This window comes from Silene latifolia, chromosome 11 (genome assembly GCF_048544455.1).
Source record: "Silene latifolia isolate original U9 population chromosome 11, ASM4854445v1, whole genome shotgun sequence".
Lineage (NCBI taxonomy): Eukaryota > Viridiplantae > Streptophyta > Magnoliopsida > Caryophyllales > Caryophyllaceae > Silene > Silene latifolia.
The window spans coordinates 157075872-157098751 of NC_133536.1; the positions used below are offsets into that span (position 1 = coordinate 157075872).

Below are 22880 nucleotides of genomic sequence, written 5' to 3' on the forward strand. Positions count from 1 at the left end.
TCAAAAGATTACTTAAGAAGATAAAATTCAACCTTACAACATGCAAGTCTAAGCACACACCTCGGGATACAATTATCGTGTACTTTAATCTCTTAACAATAGGCCTTCCACATTGAATTCAGCCTGTAATATTGTATTAAAGGGGAATTGGGTATCCTATCGCCAAAGATTTATAAGAGTTTTACTCTCATCCCATCAATGACTTTATAACCAAGTCCCTAATTTATCCTTTATGCAAAGTGATCAACTAGAACTGAGATCTCAAGAAACAACCAATATCATCTCATTTTTGATAGTTTATATACCACATTTTAATAACGTCTTGGTGCGGCCATCACCGTAATTCACTTGACTAACTATACACTTAGTCAAAGTAATATCCCTATCAAAAAATGGGTGAACTTGGTCTCATTTATAAATGACAATACTTGTAGATAAATTTCTTTAGCTAACACTACGAATTTCTACTCCAATATCGACTTTGTAGTGCAAAATTAGCTTCTTGGAAACCCATATATTAATGAGATATTTTCCAAGCAAATAATAACACTATAATTTGTAGAAAATAACCACCTACAAGGTAAATACCATTTGCATACAACCATTCTTCTAAAACCGAAAAAAACCGACATAGGACAAACCATAATTCATGATTTACATTATACATTTTCACACTTACCTAATAACTTTGCCAAAGATGAGTACTAACTATACTAGTATACTTACTCAGCTTGTCAAACCGCATAAGCAATACAAGACCATGTGAGTATCATTTTGAATAAGTGTCATACTCTCATGGGAGTACTAACCAGAGAATAGTTATATATCATATTCTCACACCCTATCCTTACTGCAAGGATCATAGAATAACAAAGACCATATTTACTCATCCATGCCTTTTATAGAAAAAACATGATGACTAAAACTGCCTTTAGAAGTCAAAGGTCATTTGTCTTTGATCTAAGTCAAAGATTACCTAATCATCAACCTACAAAAAATGACTTTTCCGTCACCGTATTTGTTAATATTTATCCATCTAATGCTACCAATTTTACCTCCCCCATGGCCAAATCCACCATGAATCCATAATCTCACAATGACTACCACAAGCCATTTTCACCGAGATTTTTTTAGGTAACATCAATTACAAGCATTGAACTTAAAGCTTCACATTTAAACAACCATTGCAAAACATCCCCACTAAACTAAAAGAATAAGAAAACTCAATGATTTTCCCGCCTAAATGTATTCTCCTATAAGTGGGCCTATTTTTTTTTGTCATCATAATTCACTACAATTCAATACATTAGTGGGCCAACGAAAAATTTAACAGGTAAGTATAATTTTTTTCTGTAAAACAAGAAACTCGGTGGGCCCCAAACATTTATATTTTATATTAATATTACCTTATTTAATAATAATAGAATTTCCATAATTATAGGCGCAATCTTTGCCACAAATAAAATATTTAGTATCCTATATTTCTATATACAAAAAAGTTCTGGCTCCAAACATTATAGTGTTTATATAAAGTATAATATAGATTATAGAGTATAAATAAAGAGTATAATCAATACATAAAATCTCCAAAATCTTATGATGTATAAATAAATTTTGATGTATAAATAAATTTTGCCATTTTAAGTAACGTACAAAAATAAGCTATGATGTATAAATAAATTTTGACATTGAATATGAGTTTGATTAAAGCTAAGTAAAAAAAAAAACCAATTCACTATATAAATAAAACGTGCCAATTTCGCTCTTTTTAATCTTTCCATCTTATACAACTATACAAGCTAACATGTTTTAATGTTCAATATAAAAATGTGGTATTATTATTGTTATATTGTGCTTTTTTATATATTCTCTTCATAAAAAGATCTAGGATGCGAAATCCATTAACTTGAAAATTTTCATGAAAAATCAAATCACTCCAGCTAAATGGATAAAATTTAATCCAAAATATAAGAACAGCAGTAAACATTACACTTGAAGTTGCACAAATGTGCTATCAAATTTATGAGTCCGAGAAACATAGAATACTTTACACCAAAATTTCAAACTTCCAGTATGCCTCAAAATAAAAAGGCTCTCCAAATAGCAAATAAGTTTAGCGCAAAGTTACTAGACACGTAATACACTCGATACGAATTGGTAATACGAATTCGCGATTCGCTCTATTTAGCTATACGATACGTTAAGTGTATTACAAATAACACAATTCACCAATACGGATCGATTCGCTTTCCCACTAAACTAAAAAAATAAGACTTGCTCACAATTTTCCCGCTCAATTGATTGAAAAATATGATGGGCCCACATTAAAATTATGATTTTTAAATTATTGACTAAAGATTGCATCCACCGAATAAAATATTACAAACAGAATAAAATATTATAATTAAACCAAATGCCAACTAAAAATAGGCTTAACACGGCCATTATTCACGCTTAATATACCCGTGCTATACTAATTTGTTATTTTTTAAGTTGGTGGTTTGAGTTGATAAGGTTTCAATTTTATTTGCTTTTTGTTTTTCTAAAATAAATTGTCCTCTTTAATATGGGTTGTTCTTAATAAAGGATAAGGAGTGAGAATCAATAATTCTAATTTTTTCTATTAAAAATAAAAGAAAAAATAATATAGGGGTAAATAGTATTTTTAATTGTTTGTAAATCGTCCTTCTAGTTGTGTCGTATACTGTTTATATATGTTTCCGGGTTATAAGGTCAATATGCGCTTTATAATAACATAGTACTGATCCTATATTAGATTATGTTATTCCATCATAGTCGGCTATCATTATTTTTAATTATAAAAATAGGTTAACACAAAAATAACTTAATCTAAAAGTCCTTTGAATAGTAAACTTTTTTTTTTATAATATTACTAACATTATAATCAGTACAATACAACATACTATAATAACTACGACTCATTTATGTAAAAATTTATGTAAAAATTAAAGCTCAATTAATTTAACCCTCACAAATGCCATAGCACGGGATCTCAACTAGTTCATCATAAACCAATACAATACAATAACCAAACAAATAACCATTAATTAAAACACTATTTTTCATATAAACATTCCTCAAGACATGTATATATGTTCATCTCATATAATATCCAATGTAAGAAATAACACAATTTAAACACTTATAATTCTACATGGGTGAGTTTTAAATTCCACCTTGAATTTAATCAAGCCACCTAAGGTACCAAATATCCGACCTTAGTATCTCCCAAAATCCACACACAATGCTATCAGGTAGGAGTGTTCAGAATAAACCGAACCGCAATAACCGAACTGCAAAACCGAAAAACCGTCCATTTTTAAGGTTCAATTAACTGAACCGTTTCGACAAAGCGGTTCTTTGAGCTGAACCGTTAACTTTATTATGGAAAAGGTTCGGTTAAGGTTCGCAATTTTAGATAACCAATTAACCGCGAACCGAACCGTTTCACAAAAAAGTAAGCAAAAAATTAAAATATTATATAAAAAACTGTTCGTTCGTTTAATTTTTTTAGTGTATCCAAATTTAAAATTTTTTAAATTGATTAATTCTAAAGTTTAGCTTATTAACTTTATTGTTGGGTATAATATATAATGAAAATTTAATTAAACTATTAGAAAAAATTCCCAAAAATTAACGAAAACTGAAAAAAAAAAAAAAAAAGTAATATAGAACGATTATCGGTTAACCGGTAATCGAACCGCTAATAACCGTTTAAAGTGGTTAACCGAACCATTTATAACCGTTTCTAACGGTGCAGTTTAGGTCCGGAGTTTTGCCGAACCGAACCGTGTGCGAACCGAATTAAATTAGAGGTTCGGTGAACCGAACCGCGAATGAACACCCCTACTATCAGGTATCAACCCACACATGTATACCCATATGTTACCGCTCAATACACACATTTTCGTGTATTACATTAAGACACTCATACATATTTTCCTCATTCGTACTCCATATGACAGCTCATCTTATCATGTTAAGACAACATTTAAAAATGTATTGTACATCAACATACCCCCACGTTAAAGTAGTACTCCGTAACAAATAAAGGCATTAATCAATATATATAACAAAAAGAGGTTTGTTTTTGAGAATTTTCCTATTAGACTTAGGAGATTATTAATTTTTCTATTAGAAGTAGAAAATAATTAATTCTTTACAATTTTCTTATTGGAATTAATTTTTTCTATTAGAAGTAGAAAATAATTAATTATTTACAATTTTCTTATTGGAATTAAGAAACTACTCTTTAATATATGAGTCTAATACGGAAAACTGGAATTTATTTATGTAAAAAGCAAAATGAACACTCAAATATGATCTACATATGTTGTTATTTCTAATGTCAAGCTTAATTATGCATAATACGAAGTATTTTTTTTTTTTTTTTTTTGCTACTGATATATGTATTTCTCCTATCAATTATAAAATTATCTACCTCCCAGTACAATTCAACATTTATTGTTACTTTTTCATTATATGAGATATATAAAAGCCTATTGCTACAATTTACATATCAGCAACCAAGCCACCCCCAACTTAGCGTACAACCAACTAAACCTGTACATATCCGTTTTATATAAGACCGCATTAGAATTTTTGTCTCGTGTAACCCTCAAAACTAATTTTCTACTGTTTTCGATATAAATATTATGATCGAGTACTTTTTTTTGGTGGAATGATACTCATTACATCTCGTGATTTATATGTTTTTATTAAATTCACGATAGTGACAGAGGATACTATACATGACTATTGTTACAACTTTACAAGTCTCGCATAAAAAATCTATAAATATTATGAAATATTTAAACAAATAATGTAATCTGCACGATAAAGCTTTCTCCGAAACGCAATTTTGCAATCGCAACCATTCACGTCAAGTTATTACCTATGCTCGGACCTTAGTGCGTATATCCAAATATTTGTGGGTGGTCTCAAAGTGCACTTTGACTGTATTTTTTTTCCTTTAGAGTTTTTTTTAATCAAAAATATAATTTTATGAAAGATATTAGATAACAAAACTAAATATGTTAGTTTTATCTTTCAAAGTTTTATATTTTTAAATGAATTAACGGTCAACGTTTTTCGAAGTTTGACCTTCAAAAAGCAAATACGTACACAGGATTGGACTTTGGAGTGAAAAGAGTAATTTATTAGTGTACAAGTGTGATAAACTGATAATACCTCAAGTTTAGTTTACAACAAGTTTTATGGTATAAATGTACAAATCACAGTTTTTCAACAAGTGTCTGCTATTTTAATTAGGTCAAATTTTAAACTACTCCCTCCGATCCAGATAAATGGTAACACTTACCTAAAACGGGCGATCCACACCAATGGTAACATACCTTACTTGGCCTAAAAAATGACTAAGTTACCCTTATACCCCACTATCTATTTACATGTTTGCCATCAAATGGCTCACTCACCTACTCACTCAATGTTTAATTACACAATATATTATTCTTGTGGCCTCATTCAAAGCTTTCAGTTTTACCCCTCACTTTTTCACATTTTCTTAAATAACTTTTTTTTCCTTATGTTGCCATTTGTCTGGATCGGAGGGAGTATTATATTAAAATTTATAAATTTTAATATTAAACAGACTCGATGAGGAGTCATTTGGTTTATAAGGTTGGAATGGTATAGGATGGAACGTAGTATCATGGAGGTATGGATTTCAAATGTCATACTTTTTTATGGATGTTTGGGTCATTTTAAGGGGATGTTTGGTTTGGCCTTCTGGAATGAAATGAAAATGCTCCATTCCAATTTTTGGTTTGGTTTGCTTGGTGTGTCATATAATGAAGCCATATTCCCAATGGATTCTAACTCAATTCACTTTACTCCATTGGTATCATTCCCCATTCATTACCTTTACAAGTTTAAAATGAACCAAACAGTTTTAAGAAGGAATAGATTTGGATCCCTAGCTATACCTTTAGGGTATCATACTCTATTGCATTACGTTTCTTCATCCTGAACCAAACGACCCATAAGATTGTATACTAAAGGAATGAAGTTTGAAATTTTGATGAAGATAAAGTGGGTATAAGATTTCAAAGAATTGGAATGGAGTTATTGTAACACCCCGATTTATGAAGGAGCCTTTAGCAAGACATTCCCTAATAAACCGGATTGTTACCATCTCGGTTTTCCGAGGTAGTGAATAACAAATTAAACTCCAAGGCAAAATATATAATTACTTTAACTTAATTATTACAAAACCTCTTTTACATCAAATTACAAGGAACTAACATAAATGAAAGTGAAAGTCTTCTAAATGATGATCTAGCTACTAAGTCTTCTGATCCAGTGTCTCACGCCCATCAAGCTCCCAGCCTATCTCATAAACCTGTCAAGCCTGCTCCCCAATATTTGGATCGTCACAGGTGTTCACGAATACACAGGGTCAACCACGAGGTTGAGTATGGAATACAATGAAACAACAAAATATGATATGCATGCTTCTCCGTCACCTCCATCTCCATCTCAACTCATATCTCATAACCCGGAACACCCAGCCATACCGATCTCCGGTAGACTATATATCGACCGTAGCCGATCTCCGCCACGCACTTGAGGGACACCAGGGCAAGTCCCGCAGAACCCGCCTGGGCCTTATCACAACATCATCTTCACCACACCACATAACCACAACATCCTCCATCTCCAATGCATATGAATGCTCAAAAGAAATTAATGCAACACAATATATATATCTTTGAACTGATCAATCATAAAATCATGCCGGTTACCAAATGTTGTGATAACATACTCAATACGATCAATTCAGTCAATCACCTTCCAGTATATGAATCATAACGTAAATCAATAGCCACTAAGCAAGTCAACGTTCACAGTTTGGTCATACGAAACACAAACAAGTCAACACAATTCAACATCAACAATAATAAGTCAAGTGTATTTCCCTACCTTTTTGCAATCCAAGCACACACAAGCAATCACTTATGATCCTTCACTTATCCATCACCTACATAACATAATTATGTATAATTACCATCTACTCAGTCAATTAATCATGCACATAACCTAGACTCATCATAACTTAATAGGAATATCAATTTAAAGAACAAACACGACTTTTCCTGATTTTCCTGCTCATGGCAGACTCGGTATAAAATGAATAACTAAATCCAGAAAATTCGAATTGATGCAAGGCCAATTGAATTGGAACTCCATGAGTCTTAGCTACAATTTATATCTAACGTGTTTTTCTCAAATTCCAAACTTATCAAGGGTTTTCAGACTGATTTCCAAAAACTGACAGAAACCGTCGCATAAAAAGTATTGATTCATAAAACGAGTTTGACAAATTATTCTTAAGTAAAACCAACGCCTAACTCATCTAAACTCTTTAAATTAAATATATAAAAAAGACCCAGCATCAATTCAATATCTAAATTATGTTTTAGAAGTAATCTTTCAGCCTCTACTGATTTGCGGACTTTTTAGATAGACGTTCACAAATAATTTCTTCAGGAAAAACTACACTGTGAAATGCTACCAATTTTCACAGGCATAAACTAGGCTTGGAATAAACATGAGTCTCTTCTTTAACTTTTTGCATCCCACGGATTTAAGACAGGTAAAACACTCAAATAACACAGACCAACGAATCTGTAAATTGCTGTAACTATTCCATTCATTTATCTCATACAATTTATAATCAAAAACCCCCAAACCAATTCTAGGGTTACGAAAATTATCCCAATACTACTATAATTATGCTAATAATTGAATAAATAGGTAATAGGATAGTCTACTTACGAAATAGGATGAGAATAGGCTGAGAAATCGCCTCGCAATTCCTCACGCGGCTCCCTTCACACACGGCTCCCTCTCTCTCTTTTCTCTCTTTTCTCATGGTTAAAATGAATATGGTGATAGGGAGATTAGGGTTTGGTTAGATGGGTTATACATATAGGATAGGTGCTATTAAGACGATACGGGCCTAGCCTAGTTAGATTAATTAAAACCCGAGTCACATAATTACCCGAGTCACAAATACACTACACGACCCAGCTGGTAACTCGGCCTAATATAATATCATATTAAAATACCGGGTATTACAGTCTACCCTCCTTAAAAGAAACTTCGTCCCGAAGTTTAACCATAACAGAAACACATCATGTAACACTCCAACATAACCCACACAACGCATAACCAATATAGCCAAACTGAGAAATCACACATGAAAGTATAAAGATTTTACAATCCTACCCTCCTTAAACATGGTTACGTCCCCGTAACCATCATTATTATAACAAAAGTTCTCAAACTACTCACTAAACAACTGAAAGAGGATAAAAGATTCACAACTCACGTTCAAGTTAACTAATCCTTACTAAAGACAATCAATATACAAGCTCTCTCAAGGAAGCTACGATTCACTTTGCCGCTGAAGACATCGCCACGGATCGGAGCAAAAGCCACGTTGAATAACTTAAGACATTTCAGTATTAATCTAAACACTCTTCATATCAATCAATACATGCAATAACATTCACAGGATCTGCTTGTCAATCTAATTTATACATTACTACTCAGGTTACAAAGATGAAGATGCTTAGGTGCTCACATATGGTTCATGTCAAATAGCATATTTTCCAAGAAATATTGGTCGAATGACGAATGACGAATGCACATTGATTGGCAAATTTTACAAGCTTATTAGCCGAGTCAGTCAAGCGAGTAAACAACGATATTGGAAAGTTAACATACAATACTATCATACATAAAATTTCATTCTTGGTGTTAAATATATTTAAACTGCACCCAACACCATGATATAAAAGATTAAATGTATTTAACTACACCAATTTTACAAATATTCATTACACATCATGCTAATATCAACATACCATGTTAACACACAACTCACATAAATCACCACATTACATTTCCCGTTTTGACATTCGTAACTAACCACAACCCACTAATTCACTACATGAACGAACAACATGACTAAATTAACCCACTATTTGTGACTCCGTTCTAGCTTCATTCCCCCAGACTAGCAAATATCATGAAACCATACAACCAGACACTCGGCCGAAATCTCATTCAATTTATACTCACACGACAAAATTTAACTTCATTTTCAAAACTTTTACTTTCATACTTTGACGGTGAATAACTTTCTTAACATAAATCTTATAACAGATCCGTCCATAGAATCCATTTAACTCAAAATCAGATAAACTTAACTCAATTCCTTCAAACAATACGAGCTTAGGTGTCGACTCATATTTCGTAATTTACAGGTTCATCTTATTCATTTCAGTCCTATCTTTACTAATGAACGACTATTACCTCCACATCAGGATTTTAGTTGCACTTCTTTACTCGATTATATTCACGGCTAACACGACTACAAAGATTTAATCGAGAGACCTTTTAGATAGTACACATTCCCTGGTGACGTCTCATCAAAGCATACGATTCGTACCATGATGTAAAGCAAGTAACTACAAATTAACTGTGTTCAATCAAAATTTTACCTCTTTATTACAGATCTATTTATCACGGGTTGCATGGTCACACAAAAGTATAAGTACCAACTCAATCACATGTTAAATTTTAAAACGATTTATCACGTCATAAGAACTAGACAAGAGTCTAACCATATAGTCAATATAAGAAGATTATTAGTTTAGATCGGAGGCACATTATAAAATTCCTGTTAAACTCCTTACGGAACCATCGATTTGTCGTCATGAGTAATTAACTTAATAATGTAGAAGTCAAACAACTGAAATTACAATTGAGTATTAATGGTTATATGATTCACAATAACAACAAAATTACTTCCATATCACACATATGTTTAACATTTTAGCAACCATACCATTCAATTGTATCCATCAACTCAAGTATAATTCATTTTCAAAGAAAATAAAAGATATCGCATAAACAACTTAAACATGTACATATACCATCATATAACTTGTAAAACATTATCTATGACAAAAGATTAGTAAGGTGAACAAGTTCTCCGGTTTGCACGGTTTGAACAAATAGGCAACTCGCGGCTCAATTAAACGTAACTATAACGACTATCATTTAAACATACGCATAACATGTGAATCATCAAAGGGTTATCTCATTATAATTCATAGCGACGGTTCGAGAATATATTTCAAATATCGTAACTATATCGTAACTATATCAAACTATATTTCAAATATCGGGACAATTGCAACAATCACCTTAGCATTTCATGACAATACAACTATGAACATATCCAATAAGGAGCAACAACACTATTTTATTATCATATCATAAGTTTAGGTTCAATCAAATAAATTAATGCAATGAAAGTAATAAGTATAACTATAGGCACACAGACTCACATAAAAGACATTAGAACTCGGATGACATCCTACATGTGTGAACATTTAGACATACTCATTACTACCATCCATGTGTAAACATTTAAACATAATTATTATAAATATTCATGCGAGTATATTAGAACAATCAAGTTAACATTTAACGCCACCAACTTTACCAAGATATGACAATATAGTTTTATATTTATATATATCCGACCACTATTCAAATATGATGAACACACCAGAGATATTATAACATGCCAAGCATAAAATATGCAAACAACTGGACTCGTATAAAATATTTCACCCTCGATTAAGAATCAAATTAAGCTATTCAATTTCACTCATACTATCATGCCAACAATGTTATAAACTAAACTTTAATTTTTTTTTATCACTAGTTAAGATACATAACCAATGAATATGTGTGCTACTATCATCATATAAGGACACTATAATTTCACATTAATAAGGCTCATGAAATAATCGAACAACTGCATGAAAACTCAACATAGCATTCACATTTTAAAAGTTATGATTCACGTTGTAACTTCCAAAAAAATCACGAATAAATAACCGTTCAACGAAAACTTGAGTTATATTACTTTTTATAACATACAGAGAGTTAATAATTCGTGAGAAAAAGAATGAGGTCCAAAGCTCAAGAATTCAATTTTTAAAGGATTTTACAACTCAGTTGGTCCAAACAAGTATGTGACAGCAATTGGTCCGAAACTTGGGTCAGTTTACAAAACTTACCATTTAATATAGAGATATCAAGAATTTTCGTGACTTATCAATTTGAAAACATATACGAATCTTCTGATCGATGGAGTTGGAATTATGCAAAAATTATTAATACAATTTAAATGAGGATTTTTACAAAATCGTTGGTCGAAACATCACTGCACAGGAACTTCCTGACCACAGCCCACTAAAATATTTATTACTCCTAATCCGTATATCCTATAAGCATGAAACCAACGCCAAATGAACACTAAATCACGAGGCTATCTCTCATAAAATTTTCATCCATAGGCAATAAACAGAAAAGAAATGGTAATAAGGTCAATTAAAGAGTAAAATCAAACAAAACGAGTTTCAGCACTAGGTCATTCTTTACTATGTTACATGCTCTTATTAACATAATATGTATACTAACCCATCCCAACTTAAATCTCACACTTTGTACTTACGTAAACATCTATCCCATAGAATCCCTTCGCATCTCGATCTACTCCTTACATCTAAATCACGATTGCTATGACTAGAAACAAGCAATTCAATAGTGTTTCTGATTACTATCACAATACTATACTAGCATGGCTTCGGGATCACATAACCGCATATCACTAGACATAATAGCACTATCAACACGTCATTCACATCCATCCATATAAATATCATCAATTCGCAATTATTTTCACGCTCACGATTACCACAATCCAACACTTCATTGATTATCAATCTGAACACGAAAATTTATTTCTCATCTCCACAACATCATATGATCACGTCATCATTCATACAAAATACTTACCGTAACGTTGTCCTGCAGAATGGTTAGAATATATGGGTCTCAAGGTATACATCAACTCGATTATATCCAAGGTTTTCCTTCTAACTACCCCATTCACTCAATTTTCTCTCGGGTTACCCGTTCAAAACGAGAGGGCAAAAGAGCACGTATTAAGGGCGCCTTCTTAACCGCACCGTGAGCTCCTAACGCTTTATTCCCGGGGTTCATTTTATTTAGACACATCCTACGTTCATTGGGTTCATTGGTTTAGGCCGAGGATCGTTCGCTCTGATACCACTTTGTAACACCCCGATTTGTGAAGGAGCCTTTAGCAAGACATTCCCTAATAAACCGGATCATTACCATCTCGGTTTCCCGAGGTAGTGAATAACAAATTAAACTCCAAGGCAAAATATATAATTACTTTAACTTAATTATTACAAAACCTCTTTTACATCAAATTACAAGGAACTAACATAAATGAAAGTGAAAGTCTTCTAAATGATGATCTAGCTACTAAGTCTTCGATCCAGTGTCTCACGCCCATCAAGCTCCCACCTATCTCATAACCCCGTCAAGCCTGCTCCCCAATATTTGGATCGTCACAGGTGTTCACGAATACACGGGGTCAACCACGAGGTTGAGTATGGAATACAATGAAACAACAAAATATGATATGCATGCTCCTCCGTCACCTCCATCTCCATCTAAACTCATATCTCATAACCCGGAACACCCACCATACCGATCCCCTTAGACTATATATCGACCGTAGCCGATCCGCCACCAAGCGGTGAGGACACCAGGGCAAGTCCTGCAGAACCCGCCCGGGCCTTATCACAACATCATCTTCACCACACCACATAACCACAACATCCTCCATCTCCAATGCATATGAATGCTCAAAAGAAATTAATGCAACACAATATATATATCTTTGAACTGATCAATCATAAAATCATGCCGGTTACAAAATGTTGTGATAACATACTCAATACGATCAATTCAATCAATCACCTTCCAAAGATATGAATCATAACGTAAATCAACAGCCACGAAGCAAGTCAACGTTCACGCTTTGGTCATACGAAACACAAACAAGTCAACACAATTCAACATCAACGATAATAAGTCAAGTGTATTTCCCTACCTTTTCGCAATCCAAGCACACACAAGCAATCACTTATGATCCTTCACTTATCCATCACCTACATAACATAATTATGTATAATTACCATCTACTCAGTCAATTAATCATGCACATAACCTAGACTCATCATAACTTAATAGGAATATCAATTTAAAGAACAAACACGACTTTTCTTGATTTTCCTGCTCATGGCAGACTCGGTATAAAATGAATAACTAATTCCAGAAAATTCGAATTGATGCAAGGCCAATTGAATTGGAACCCCATGAGTCTTAGCTACAATTTATATCTAACGTGTTTTTCTCAAATTGCAAACTTATCAAGGGTTTTCAGACTGATTTCCAAAAATTGACAGAAACCATCGCATAAAAAGTATTGATTCATAAAACGAGTTTGACAAATGATTCTTAAGTAAAACCAACGCCTAACTCATCTAAACTCTTTAAATTAAATATATGAAAAAGACCCAGCATCAATTCAATATCTAAATTATGTTTTAGAAGTAATCTTTCAGCCTCTACTGATTTGCGGACTTTTTCGATAGACGTTCACAAATAATTTCTTCAGGAAAAACTACACGGTGAAATGCTACCAATTTTCACAGGCATAAACTAGTCTTGGAATAAACATGAGTCTCTTCTTTAACTTTTTGCATCCCACGGCTTTAAGACAGGTAAAACACTCAAATAACACAGACCAACGAATCTGTAAATTGTTGTAACTATTCCATTCATTTATCTCATATAATTTATAATCAAAAACCCCCAAACCAATTCTAGGGTTACGAAAATTATCCCAATACTACTATAATTATGCTAATAATTGAATAAAGAGGTAATAGGATAGTCTACTTACGAAATAGGATGAGAATAGGCTGAGAAATCGCCTCGCAATTCCTCACGCGGCTCCCTTCACACACGGCTCCCTCTTCTCTCTTTTCTCTCTTTTCTCATGGTTAAAATGAATATGGTGATAGGGAGATTAGGGTTTGGTTAGATGGGTTATACATATAGGATATGTGCTATTAAGACGATACGGGCCTAGCCTAGTTAGATTAATTAAAATCCGAGTCACATAATTACCCGAGTCACAAATACACTACACGACCCAGCTGGTAACTCGGCCTAATATAATATCATATTAAAATACCGGGTATTACAGTTATATAAAGTGTAAATTGATAAAGAGTACCAATATAATCACCATTTTTAATAATCAGTACCAACATAAAATTTAATTGGTAAAGAGTACCAGCTTAATTGCTCCGATCAACAAGTAGTACCAAATGGCCTGAAACTGCCACTTATAATTTGAATTTCAAATTTTCCGTCAATTTCTTATTTTTTATCCCTAATCTACCCCTCCCTTTATGTTACTTAAGAACTTATCTTCTCCTCCTTGTCGCCATTACTGCTTCTTTCCATCTTCTTCATTTTTCAGTCAATTTAAGGTATGTAAATACTCTCTTTTACTCTTCACTTCTTATATCACCATCTTATTCTCTTCTTCTCTTCTTCCATCTTTCATTTTGATAAAATCCTTCTTTCTCGTTTTTTCCAGATTCTGTTTTTCTTTTTCTTTTTTCTTTTATCTTCTCTTATTCTCTTATGTTCTCCTTTGTTTTTGTGAATCTGGTTTGTTTCATACTAACACTATTAAACTTTACTTCATTCCTCTACTAAATCATTACATTGAATGAGGCAGGCACAATGGATCTTCCCCAAAACCTCAAATGCCATTGTCGGGTACCTGTTGCTATACTGAAATCATGGACCCCTGAAAACCCAGGAAGAAGATTCATGACGTGCAAGTTTCGCCATTGTCAGTTTTGGCACTGGTTAGACGAAAGTCAGAGTGAATGGCAGAAAAATGTTATAAAGGAGCTTATGTTGGATAAAAAACTCTTGCAAAGTGAGAAAGACATGTTGAAATCTGAGAATGAACACTTGGTGGTGAAGGTTGAAACCTTTAATGCTGAAAATGGTTTACTTCGGTCCAAGATCAAGCATTTAGAAAGGGATTTGATGTTCCCTTTGTATGAGCAAAAAGGAAAATGGTCTTTTTGCAAGATTGTGTCAATAATTTTGTTGGTTGTTGTTGCTATATTGTTGGCTAAGTTGGTTAATTATTAGTTACTTAGCCTTTCATTCCTATGTAGTTCCTCATGTAAGGACTAGCTCATGATTGTTATGTACACATGAGCCATTTTGTATACTGTAAGGAAAGGTTTTCAATGAATGGAAAAATAATTGGAATTATCATCTACTTAACTTTGTCTTACATTGCAAACAAGTAAAATCTTCAAGTTGTCTTACATTGCAAATACCAAACCTGTCTTACATTGTAAACAATTAAAAGCACCAACTTGTCTTACATTCCTAAAACCAAACTTGTCCATACAAAGTGCAAATATCAAATTAAAAGCATGAACTTGTCCATACAAATTTCAAGTACCAAACTAAATGAAATGAACTTGTCTACTTCCTGGTGACTTTTTTTCCTCTGCCTCCCTGCCTGGCTTTGAGGTTGAGTTTGCTGCTGCTCACTTGTTTGGCTCATGTTACCTTGGCTTTGCTGCTGACTCTGTTGACTACCTCCAGCAATCATAGCAATCACCTGAGCATCATGCTATTTCTTTGCCTTTCTTGCTTCAACTTGAGCTTTATGTATTTCTGTTCATTCACAAGTGGGTTTGGTTGGTTGTACAACAGTCTGTTCTGAATTCTTGCAGGTCTTGACATTGTGCCCTACTTGGCCACACTTTCTGCATGTCCTCTGTAGCCTTGGCTTCTTAGGCAGCTGCCCACTTGTTCCCTCACCAGCTTCCTTCCTCCTCTTTTTATGGCTTGGTCTACCTGGAAGTTTTCTAATAGGTGGTGGCAAAGGCTCAGCTAGATCTACTCTCTCCCACTGAGATATATCAGGCATTGGTGGTATAGGTAAGCCATAACATTGCATATACTTCTCTCTTGTGTAAGCCTCATCCACAAAATCTTCATAGTCAGCCCTTTGATGATTGATACAAGCTATGGCATGTTGGCATGGAAGGCCACACAACTGCCAGTGAAAACAACTACAAGTGTGTGCTATCAAATCAACAACATATTGCTTGCTCATATACTCAACCTCAAACTTCTCATTACTTGAAGCATAAACATCACAGCAATCTGCTTCTTTCACAGCCCATTTTAAAAACTTATCCACATATGGCATCACCCTACCTACATAATTTCTCACCCCCCCTCCCTCTTCTCATAGTGTCTCTTCATCAGATACCTTCTCATCCACTCCATCTGAGTTAATATTGGCTTGTCTCTACAGTCTCTTAAAACATGATTGAAAACTTCACACATGTTATTCAGTAACATGTTTGACTTACAATTAGTGTTGAAGGCATGTCTGCTCCAATGATGATCTCCAATCTGAGATAAATAGGTGTATGCCCTATCACTAAGGAACTTGATTCCTTTCATCTAGAAATCAAACTCAGCCTGCAAGAATTAGATGCATTAAGAAAGTGCAGCTTGTTAATTAGATGCATTAACAAAGTGTAGCTAGTTAATTAGATGCATTAATAAAGTGGGGCTAAGTGTAGAACTTAATACCTTTGTACCTGCTCTGGCAGCCTTCCAAAATGAGTCTTTGAATGTTGTACCTGTAAATTGGAGCTTGAAGTTTGCCCAGATATGTCTTACACAAAACCTGATGTCTGCTTTTGGAGTTGCAATATTGAAGGCCTCCAATATACCCTTCTATCTGTTTGACATTATAGTCAGTCCTAGACCTTCAACTTTACCAAAATCCTCCATAAGCAGCTTTAGAAACCAAGTCCATGTGGCACCATTTTCAGTCTCAACAACTGCCCAAGCTACTGGGTATATGTTGTTATTCCCATCCATTCCAACAGCCACCAAACAAATCCCTGGATAAGCACCCTTCAAGTGACAACCATCTACCCCAATTATAGGTCTACACCCATTCAAATATCCATCCTTAACTGGTTTCAAGCATATGTACATTCTTTGAAAAAAGGTGGGGTCTCTCAATTGAATCAACAAGAATAATAGCTGTGGAGCCAGGTATATGCTTTATAACAGCACCAACATAGTCCCACACCCTACCATATTGGTGAGCACAATCACCATAGATGGTCAGTTTTGCTCTTGATCTTGCTAACCAACACATGGCATACTTAGCATCTACCCCCAAATCCCTTTTAATTTTTTTCTGCCAGTTTTTAATTTTCCAACTGGGATTTATTCTCCAATCCTCCAAGTACTTCTCAGCTAAGTACTCTGCATTGACCTTTTTATTGATGCCCCTAAACACACAATGATGACCTAAGTCTATGGTCCTTATTTGCCACACCCCATCAGATCCCATTGGTGTAGCATAAACAGTGTATGTACACTTTCTTTTAAATCCACGGGTACACTCAGGGAATTTTGATGTTATGGGATTCCAAGTACACTTACATTTATTCCTACAATACGTAGTTATTCTCTTATTTCCATTGTGGTCATAGTAGAAGTCATACCTGTTTTGAACTGCATGGTGTATTAGGGCTTTCTTCAGTACCAGCTTGTCAGGGAACTTCTGGCCTCTTAACAACACAATTTGCCCCTTGAAGTCAACCTCAGGATAAAAAGATGGACAGTCATCTGCTTCATCATCTGATCCTTTCAAACTTCTTAGTTCATCATCATCATCAATATTATCTTCTTCTTCAACTGTTGGTTCCACAACCTCCAAACCTCTTCTAAATCTAACTAGACTAAGAGACTTGTCAACTTTATTAATCAATTATCCCTCATCATCTTCAATAAACACTTCTTCTGCCCTAAGATCCTCCTCTCCTATAGTGAAATCAACATCTGATTGGTCCTCTTCTGAATCCTCTTCAGACACCTCAAAATCTCCATCTAAACCCTCATCAGCTTGTACTATTTTTTCCTTACCTTTAATTGTTTTTTTAGGTTTTCTCCTTGGCTTCAACTTTGACTTAGGCTTCAAAGATATACCCTTATCCTCACTAGATCTAGCCTCTAAACCATAACCAGTATAGTCAAATAGCTCATCAAACTCATCTTCGAACTCCAGTAACTTTGCTTTACCCTTACCCTTCTCCAAAGCCTTTGCCTTTGTCTTACCCTTATCCTTTTAAACAGGAGCTCCTTTACCCTTATTGTTTTCAATTTCAGCTGCTTTAGCCTTACCCAAGTGCAGATCAGTTGACCTCAAATTAATTTTTCTTTTTCTAACAGGAGCAACACCCACACATTTGACTCGCCTTTATCGACTTTTGCACCCACGTCTTGCCTTATTAATTGAGTGGTTTCTTTCTTACTATCATTTAAGACAATGTGTTTGGGAGTAGGTGAGGGTGAGTTCAGTTTTATAGGAGAACAATGGTTTCTTGGGCTTTTTCTGATAGGGGTAACAGGTTTGGGCTTCAAATTTGGTTGGGATTTTGTAGCCGTGGTAGTATTTTCACACACTGTAGGAGCTTTTTCAATGTTGAGATTTTTGGAATTTATTGAGGGAATCTTGGAGGTGTCAGTAGTTAAAGGCATGGTCTAAATTTCAACATATAAATCAATCCTATTAAATTTATCCCTTGACTTGATGACCTCATCCATGTCCTCATCTTTACATATCACAGTCTTACCACTAGTGAGATTCTTACCAAACTTTATAAAATAAACAATTGGCAGAACATTTTTAGGGACAACTTTTCTTACAAGATCAACCAAAAACAGCCAACTCAATTGATTCGAGTAAACTTCAGGGGTGACATTAGTAGAACCTCCAAAATATTCAGTTTTATGCTTAGCATATCTAAATTTTCCTCCAAAATGCATCCTAATATCAAGTCTAATTGGTGGGTCATTGTTCATCCTACATAGAAATTAATAAATCACAAAGTAAATAAAACCATAACAATGACCACGAGCCCAAAATTAAACACTAATAATAACAAGTAACACAAATTAAGATGAAGAATGATGTTGTAAAAAAAAAACAATAACAATTTTACCAAGATTTCAAACAATTGATTTAATAATTTAGAAGAGTTGGATGAATAATCATACCTGCGTTTCAGATTTCAGAGGCCGAATGTTGGAGATGTTGAGCGAGTAAGGAATCGTGCCACTGAAGAATGGTGCTAATGAATGATGAAGAGAAGATTTAGGGTAATTTTAGAGGATGAAGAGAAGATTTAGGGTAATTTTAGAGGATGAAGAGGAGAACAATTGTGTATTATGTAAGTTTTGAGTGAACTAAAGGAATTAGAGGAAGATGATGGGTTTGATGTTATAAAAAGAGTAATTTTGTCATTTTAGGTGAGTATAAGTGAATAAGTGGCAGTTTCAGGCCATTTGGTACTACTTGTTGATCGGAGCAATTAAGCTGGTACTCTTTACCAATTAAATTTTATGTTGGTACTGATTATTAAAAATGGTGATTATATTGGTACTCTTTATCAATTTACACTTATATAAATGATAGATTCTAACTCCTCTCCAAGATATCAAAACCAAATATTGAAATGAAACAAATCCATTTCAATAACTCTCGCCGTACACCCCCCAATTGTATGAAACAAAATGATATTAATCATAATTATATTACATAAACATAGTTTGTATTCCACATTTTTTTTACGGGTGAACATGGATTTTATGGGGCGAGGATTGATTTATGGTGGGTGTTTTTTTTATTTTCCTGAGGGATGGAGGCGGATTTTGAGGGAAAGGGGAAAAGTGTCTCGACGGGTAAAACTACTCTCCGACGTTTACGAGTGTGATTTAGGAGATAGGAAAATATATTCATATAAGAGGTTGGGGTTGTTCAGGGCTAGAATTAGGGTTGATTCTGATGGGTTTGGTTGGTTAGTTGGGTGGAAAGCAAGGTTGGATATGGAAAAAGGTGGGTAACGTGAGATATTGACTAGAGAAGATAAACAGATAAATTTTATTTAAAAAGTGTATTATATGAAAATAAGAACCCGACAAATAATATAAATATAGGCTAAAAACCTTTAAAATATCATGTATATAAACTCAATTTTGTTTCTTTGTTAGGCATAAAACTAAACGATCAAATGCTATACTCCCTTCAATCCAATCCAATGCTCCCTTGGGTCGGGACATCAATTTTAATATGGAATGACTTTATAGTGTTTTTTGTGGCGGTATTCTTGAAAATATTTAGGGGTCGGTATAAAAAGATGTCATAATGTGGAGTTTTAGTTGCAATGGTTTCATTGTAAATACAAGAAATAGAAGAGGGTAATTATATCAACTATTTTACCAAGTATGGAAGGGAAACATTGGATTAGATTGTACGAAAATGGAATGTGAGAACATTGGATAAGAATGAAGGGAGTATATGTCATGTCAATATTATATTATTATATTTTAATTGAGTTATTTTTTTTATTTTTTTTAAGATGATAATGATTGTAACACCCAACTCCTTTATGGTGTACTGTTTGGAACCCTCCATTCCTTCACCATTTTTCTCTCATACCTCATTTTGCTAACTAAACGAGGAATTTTGCATTGCTTTTATTCCTCTCTCATTTTCTAACCCAACAAGGTCTTGGTAATCAAGACATATTTTTGTTCTCTACTACTTATCAATATAAACATGACGTTAAGTTAATAACTGACTGAAATCTAAAAGAATAGTATATCAAACGTTAAATGCATGATTAGTGTTTTACAACTAAAATAAGTAGTACAATACACTATAATTGCAACTTATTTTAGTATCCGTGCAACACACGGGCATGAAAACTAGTGGCATATAATAGAGGATTCATCGTACTTCATCAATACTAGCAAAGAACATTGTGTCGAGATTTAAAGCGGCATTAATCATTGTGCAAAATTCTAATCATTCATCAATATCCATACTAGGAATCAGTATGAAATTATTATCAATACATAAAAAACAACCAACTAGATTCACATACAATCAAAACACCATTAAAATCATAAATAACCATACAAGATGTGGTTTTCTAATGAACACCAAGCATAACACATGCATGGCCAACAACCTTATATATTGAGCATCAAAATTAGTAAAATCTACATATCTGATAGTGATGTTCAAAGACTAGAGACAAGTCGAATTTAAGCATGTGAGATCTGAGAAAACAAAAAAGGAACCGCTTCACCGCTCACAAAGTTTCAACTTGCATACAAGATCGGAGTGAGGATTAAAAAAACAACTTCTAGGAGTATTAAGTTTTCATAGTCACTTATGCCTAATCTCAATAGACTTGTCCCACTTAAAATACAAGGGTTAGTCGAAAATTGACATAGGAATATGTTCCTTTTCATGAGTGAGTCTCCAACTCCTCTTTAAACCAACCCAAGGTGTCCCAAGTCACCATAAAACTGTAATTTGACACCACCCAAAACATACATTATTCTATTGAGTTACACAAACATCCGTGTGATACCGCTCAATTCCGCATACCCATACATCATAATAATTAAAGAGAATTAATAAATAATATACAAACCCACTCCATATAGCCAATCAACCAAATTGTAACAATATACAAATGGCAATACAAAACAAAGAAAATCCTTCTTTCATCACAACATACAAAATAAACAAATATGTATCCATTTGATATTACACCGAATCAAAACTTAAATTGTGATCAAATGAAAATTCTTTAACATGTATATTTTACTGCACCATGACTATCCATATAAATCATATACAACCATGCTTTATGCGTATGGTTTGTGAAGAAGCCAACCATAAAAAGAGTAAGAGAGGCATATGACATGATAACTAAGACAACAAAACTTTTAACCAAACAAAGACTATTAGCCAACAATGTCATGAAAATAATTTTCTCAGGAGAATACATAAGCTCATACAAGCATAACATACAATCAGTTATGCATACATTAAGTATGCCAAGTTTACATTCTATGTTTCAAACATCTTCAATCCATGTCTATTTATATAGATATGAAAAGATACATGGGAATGTATTTGTGAAGAGTTGTAACTTTTCACAAATTCCGACATATTTAATGTCTAGTGTGGGATTTAAAACCCGTCAAAGTTTCCCGGGCATTGCCCCGAAGCCCGCCGTCATAGTTGTTCAAATGAAAACTATTCGTAAATTCGTAAATAATTATGCAAGTGTACACCCCGTACTACCCGAACTTACATTATATTATAACGAACTTACCCATCTACGAACCAAACCCGAACACGCTAAAATGAACTGGTAATTACACTTAAATTACCAACACGAATTCCTCAAGGATTTATTCATGCCGACATATTCTAGTGAGAAATGATGACCTTAGAGACATTGGCGGATCTAGGGGGCCCGGGTGGGCACGTGCCCACCATGAATTTTTCGGGATAATTTTTTTTATAAGTAACAGAAATGTTCAATAGGTTTATGTGGTTCAGTTGGTAAGCTCTTTAGTTGACCTTTGAAAGGTCACAGGTTCGAGTCTTGGTGCCTTAGGTTTTTATTAAATAATTTTTTGTTAAACTTTATGATGATCTCAAGGCCCATCTCGTTAGTAAGCTACAATTTAAATGTAAAAAAAGTTCCTCCCAGGGTCTTGACCTCGAGGTTACATACCACCTCCCCTACCATTGAACCACTTGTGTTTAGTGTTTATTTAAATATAAGAATATAATAAATCTTATCATAGGAGATATAATTTATTTTTATTTACAAAGTACATTTATTTCAAATTTAAATATTTCAGAATAAAGTTCAAAATAAAATACTAATTTTTAAACTAAAAAAATTATTAAAATTAGTTAT

At 33.7% G+C, this 22880-nt stretch overlaps 1 protein-coding gene and 1 long non-coding RNA gene across 2 annotated transcripts; both read right to left on the reverse strand.

Moving 5' to 3' along the window:
• Nucleotides 1-6263: 6263 nt before the first annotated feature.
• LOC141615160 (uncharacterized) lies at nucleotides 6264-7903 on the reverse strand. The gene is made up of 3 exons (XR_012529675.1): nucleotides 7819-7903; nucleotides 6964-7021; nucleotides 6264-6391 (listed from the first exon to the last, which is right to left on the reverse strand). It is a non-coding gene; the product is annotated as an uncharacterized LOC141615160 (long non-coding RNA).
• Nucleotides 7904-15730: 7827 nt separating this feature from the next.
• LOC141614199 (uncharacterized) lies at nucleotides 15731-16267 on the reverse strand. The gene has a single exon (XM_074432956.1). It carries the CDS (start codon nucleotides 16265-16267, stop codon nucleotides 15731-15733), a length of 537 nt encoding a protein of 178 aa, XP_074289057.1.
• Between the last annotated feature and the right edge of the window lie 6613 nt (nucleotides 16268-22880).

Coding starts and splice junctions, on each gene's coding strand:
- LOC141614199 (XM_074432956.1), bottom strand. CDS start 16,267: ATGCCATATGTGGATAAGTTTTTAAAATGGGCTGTGAAAGAAGCAGAT.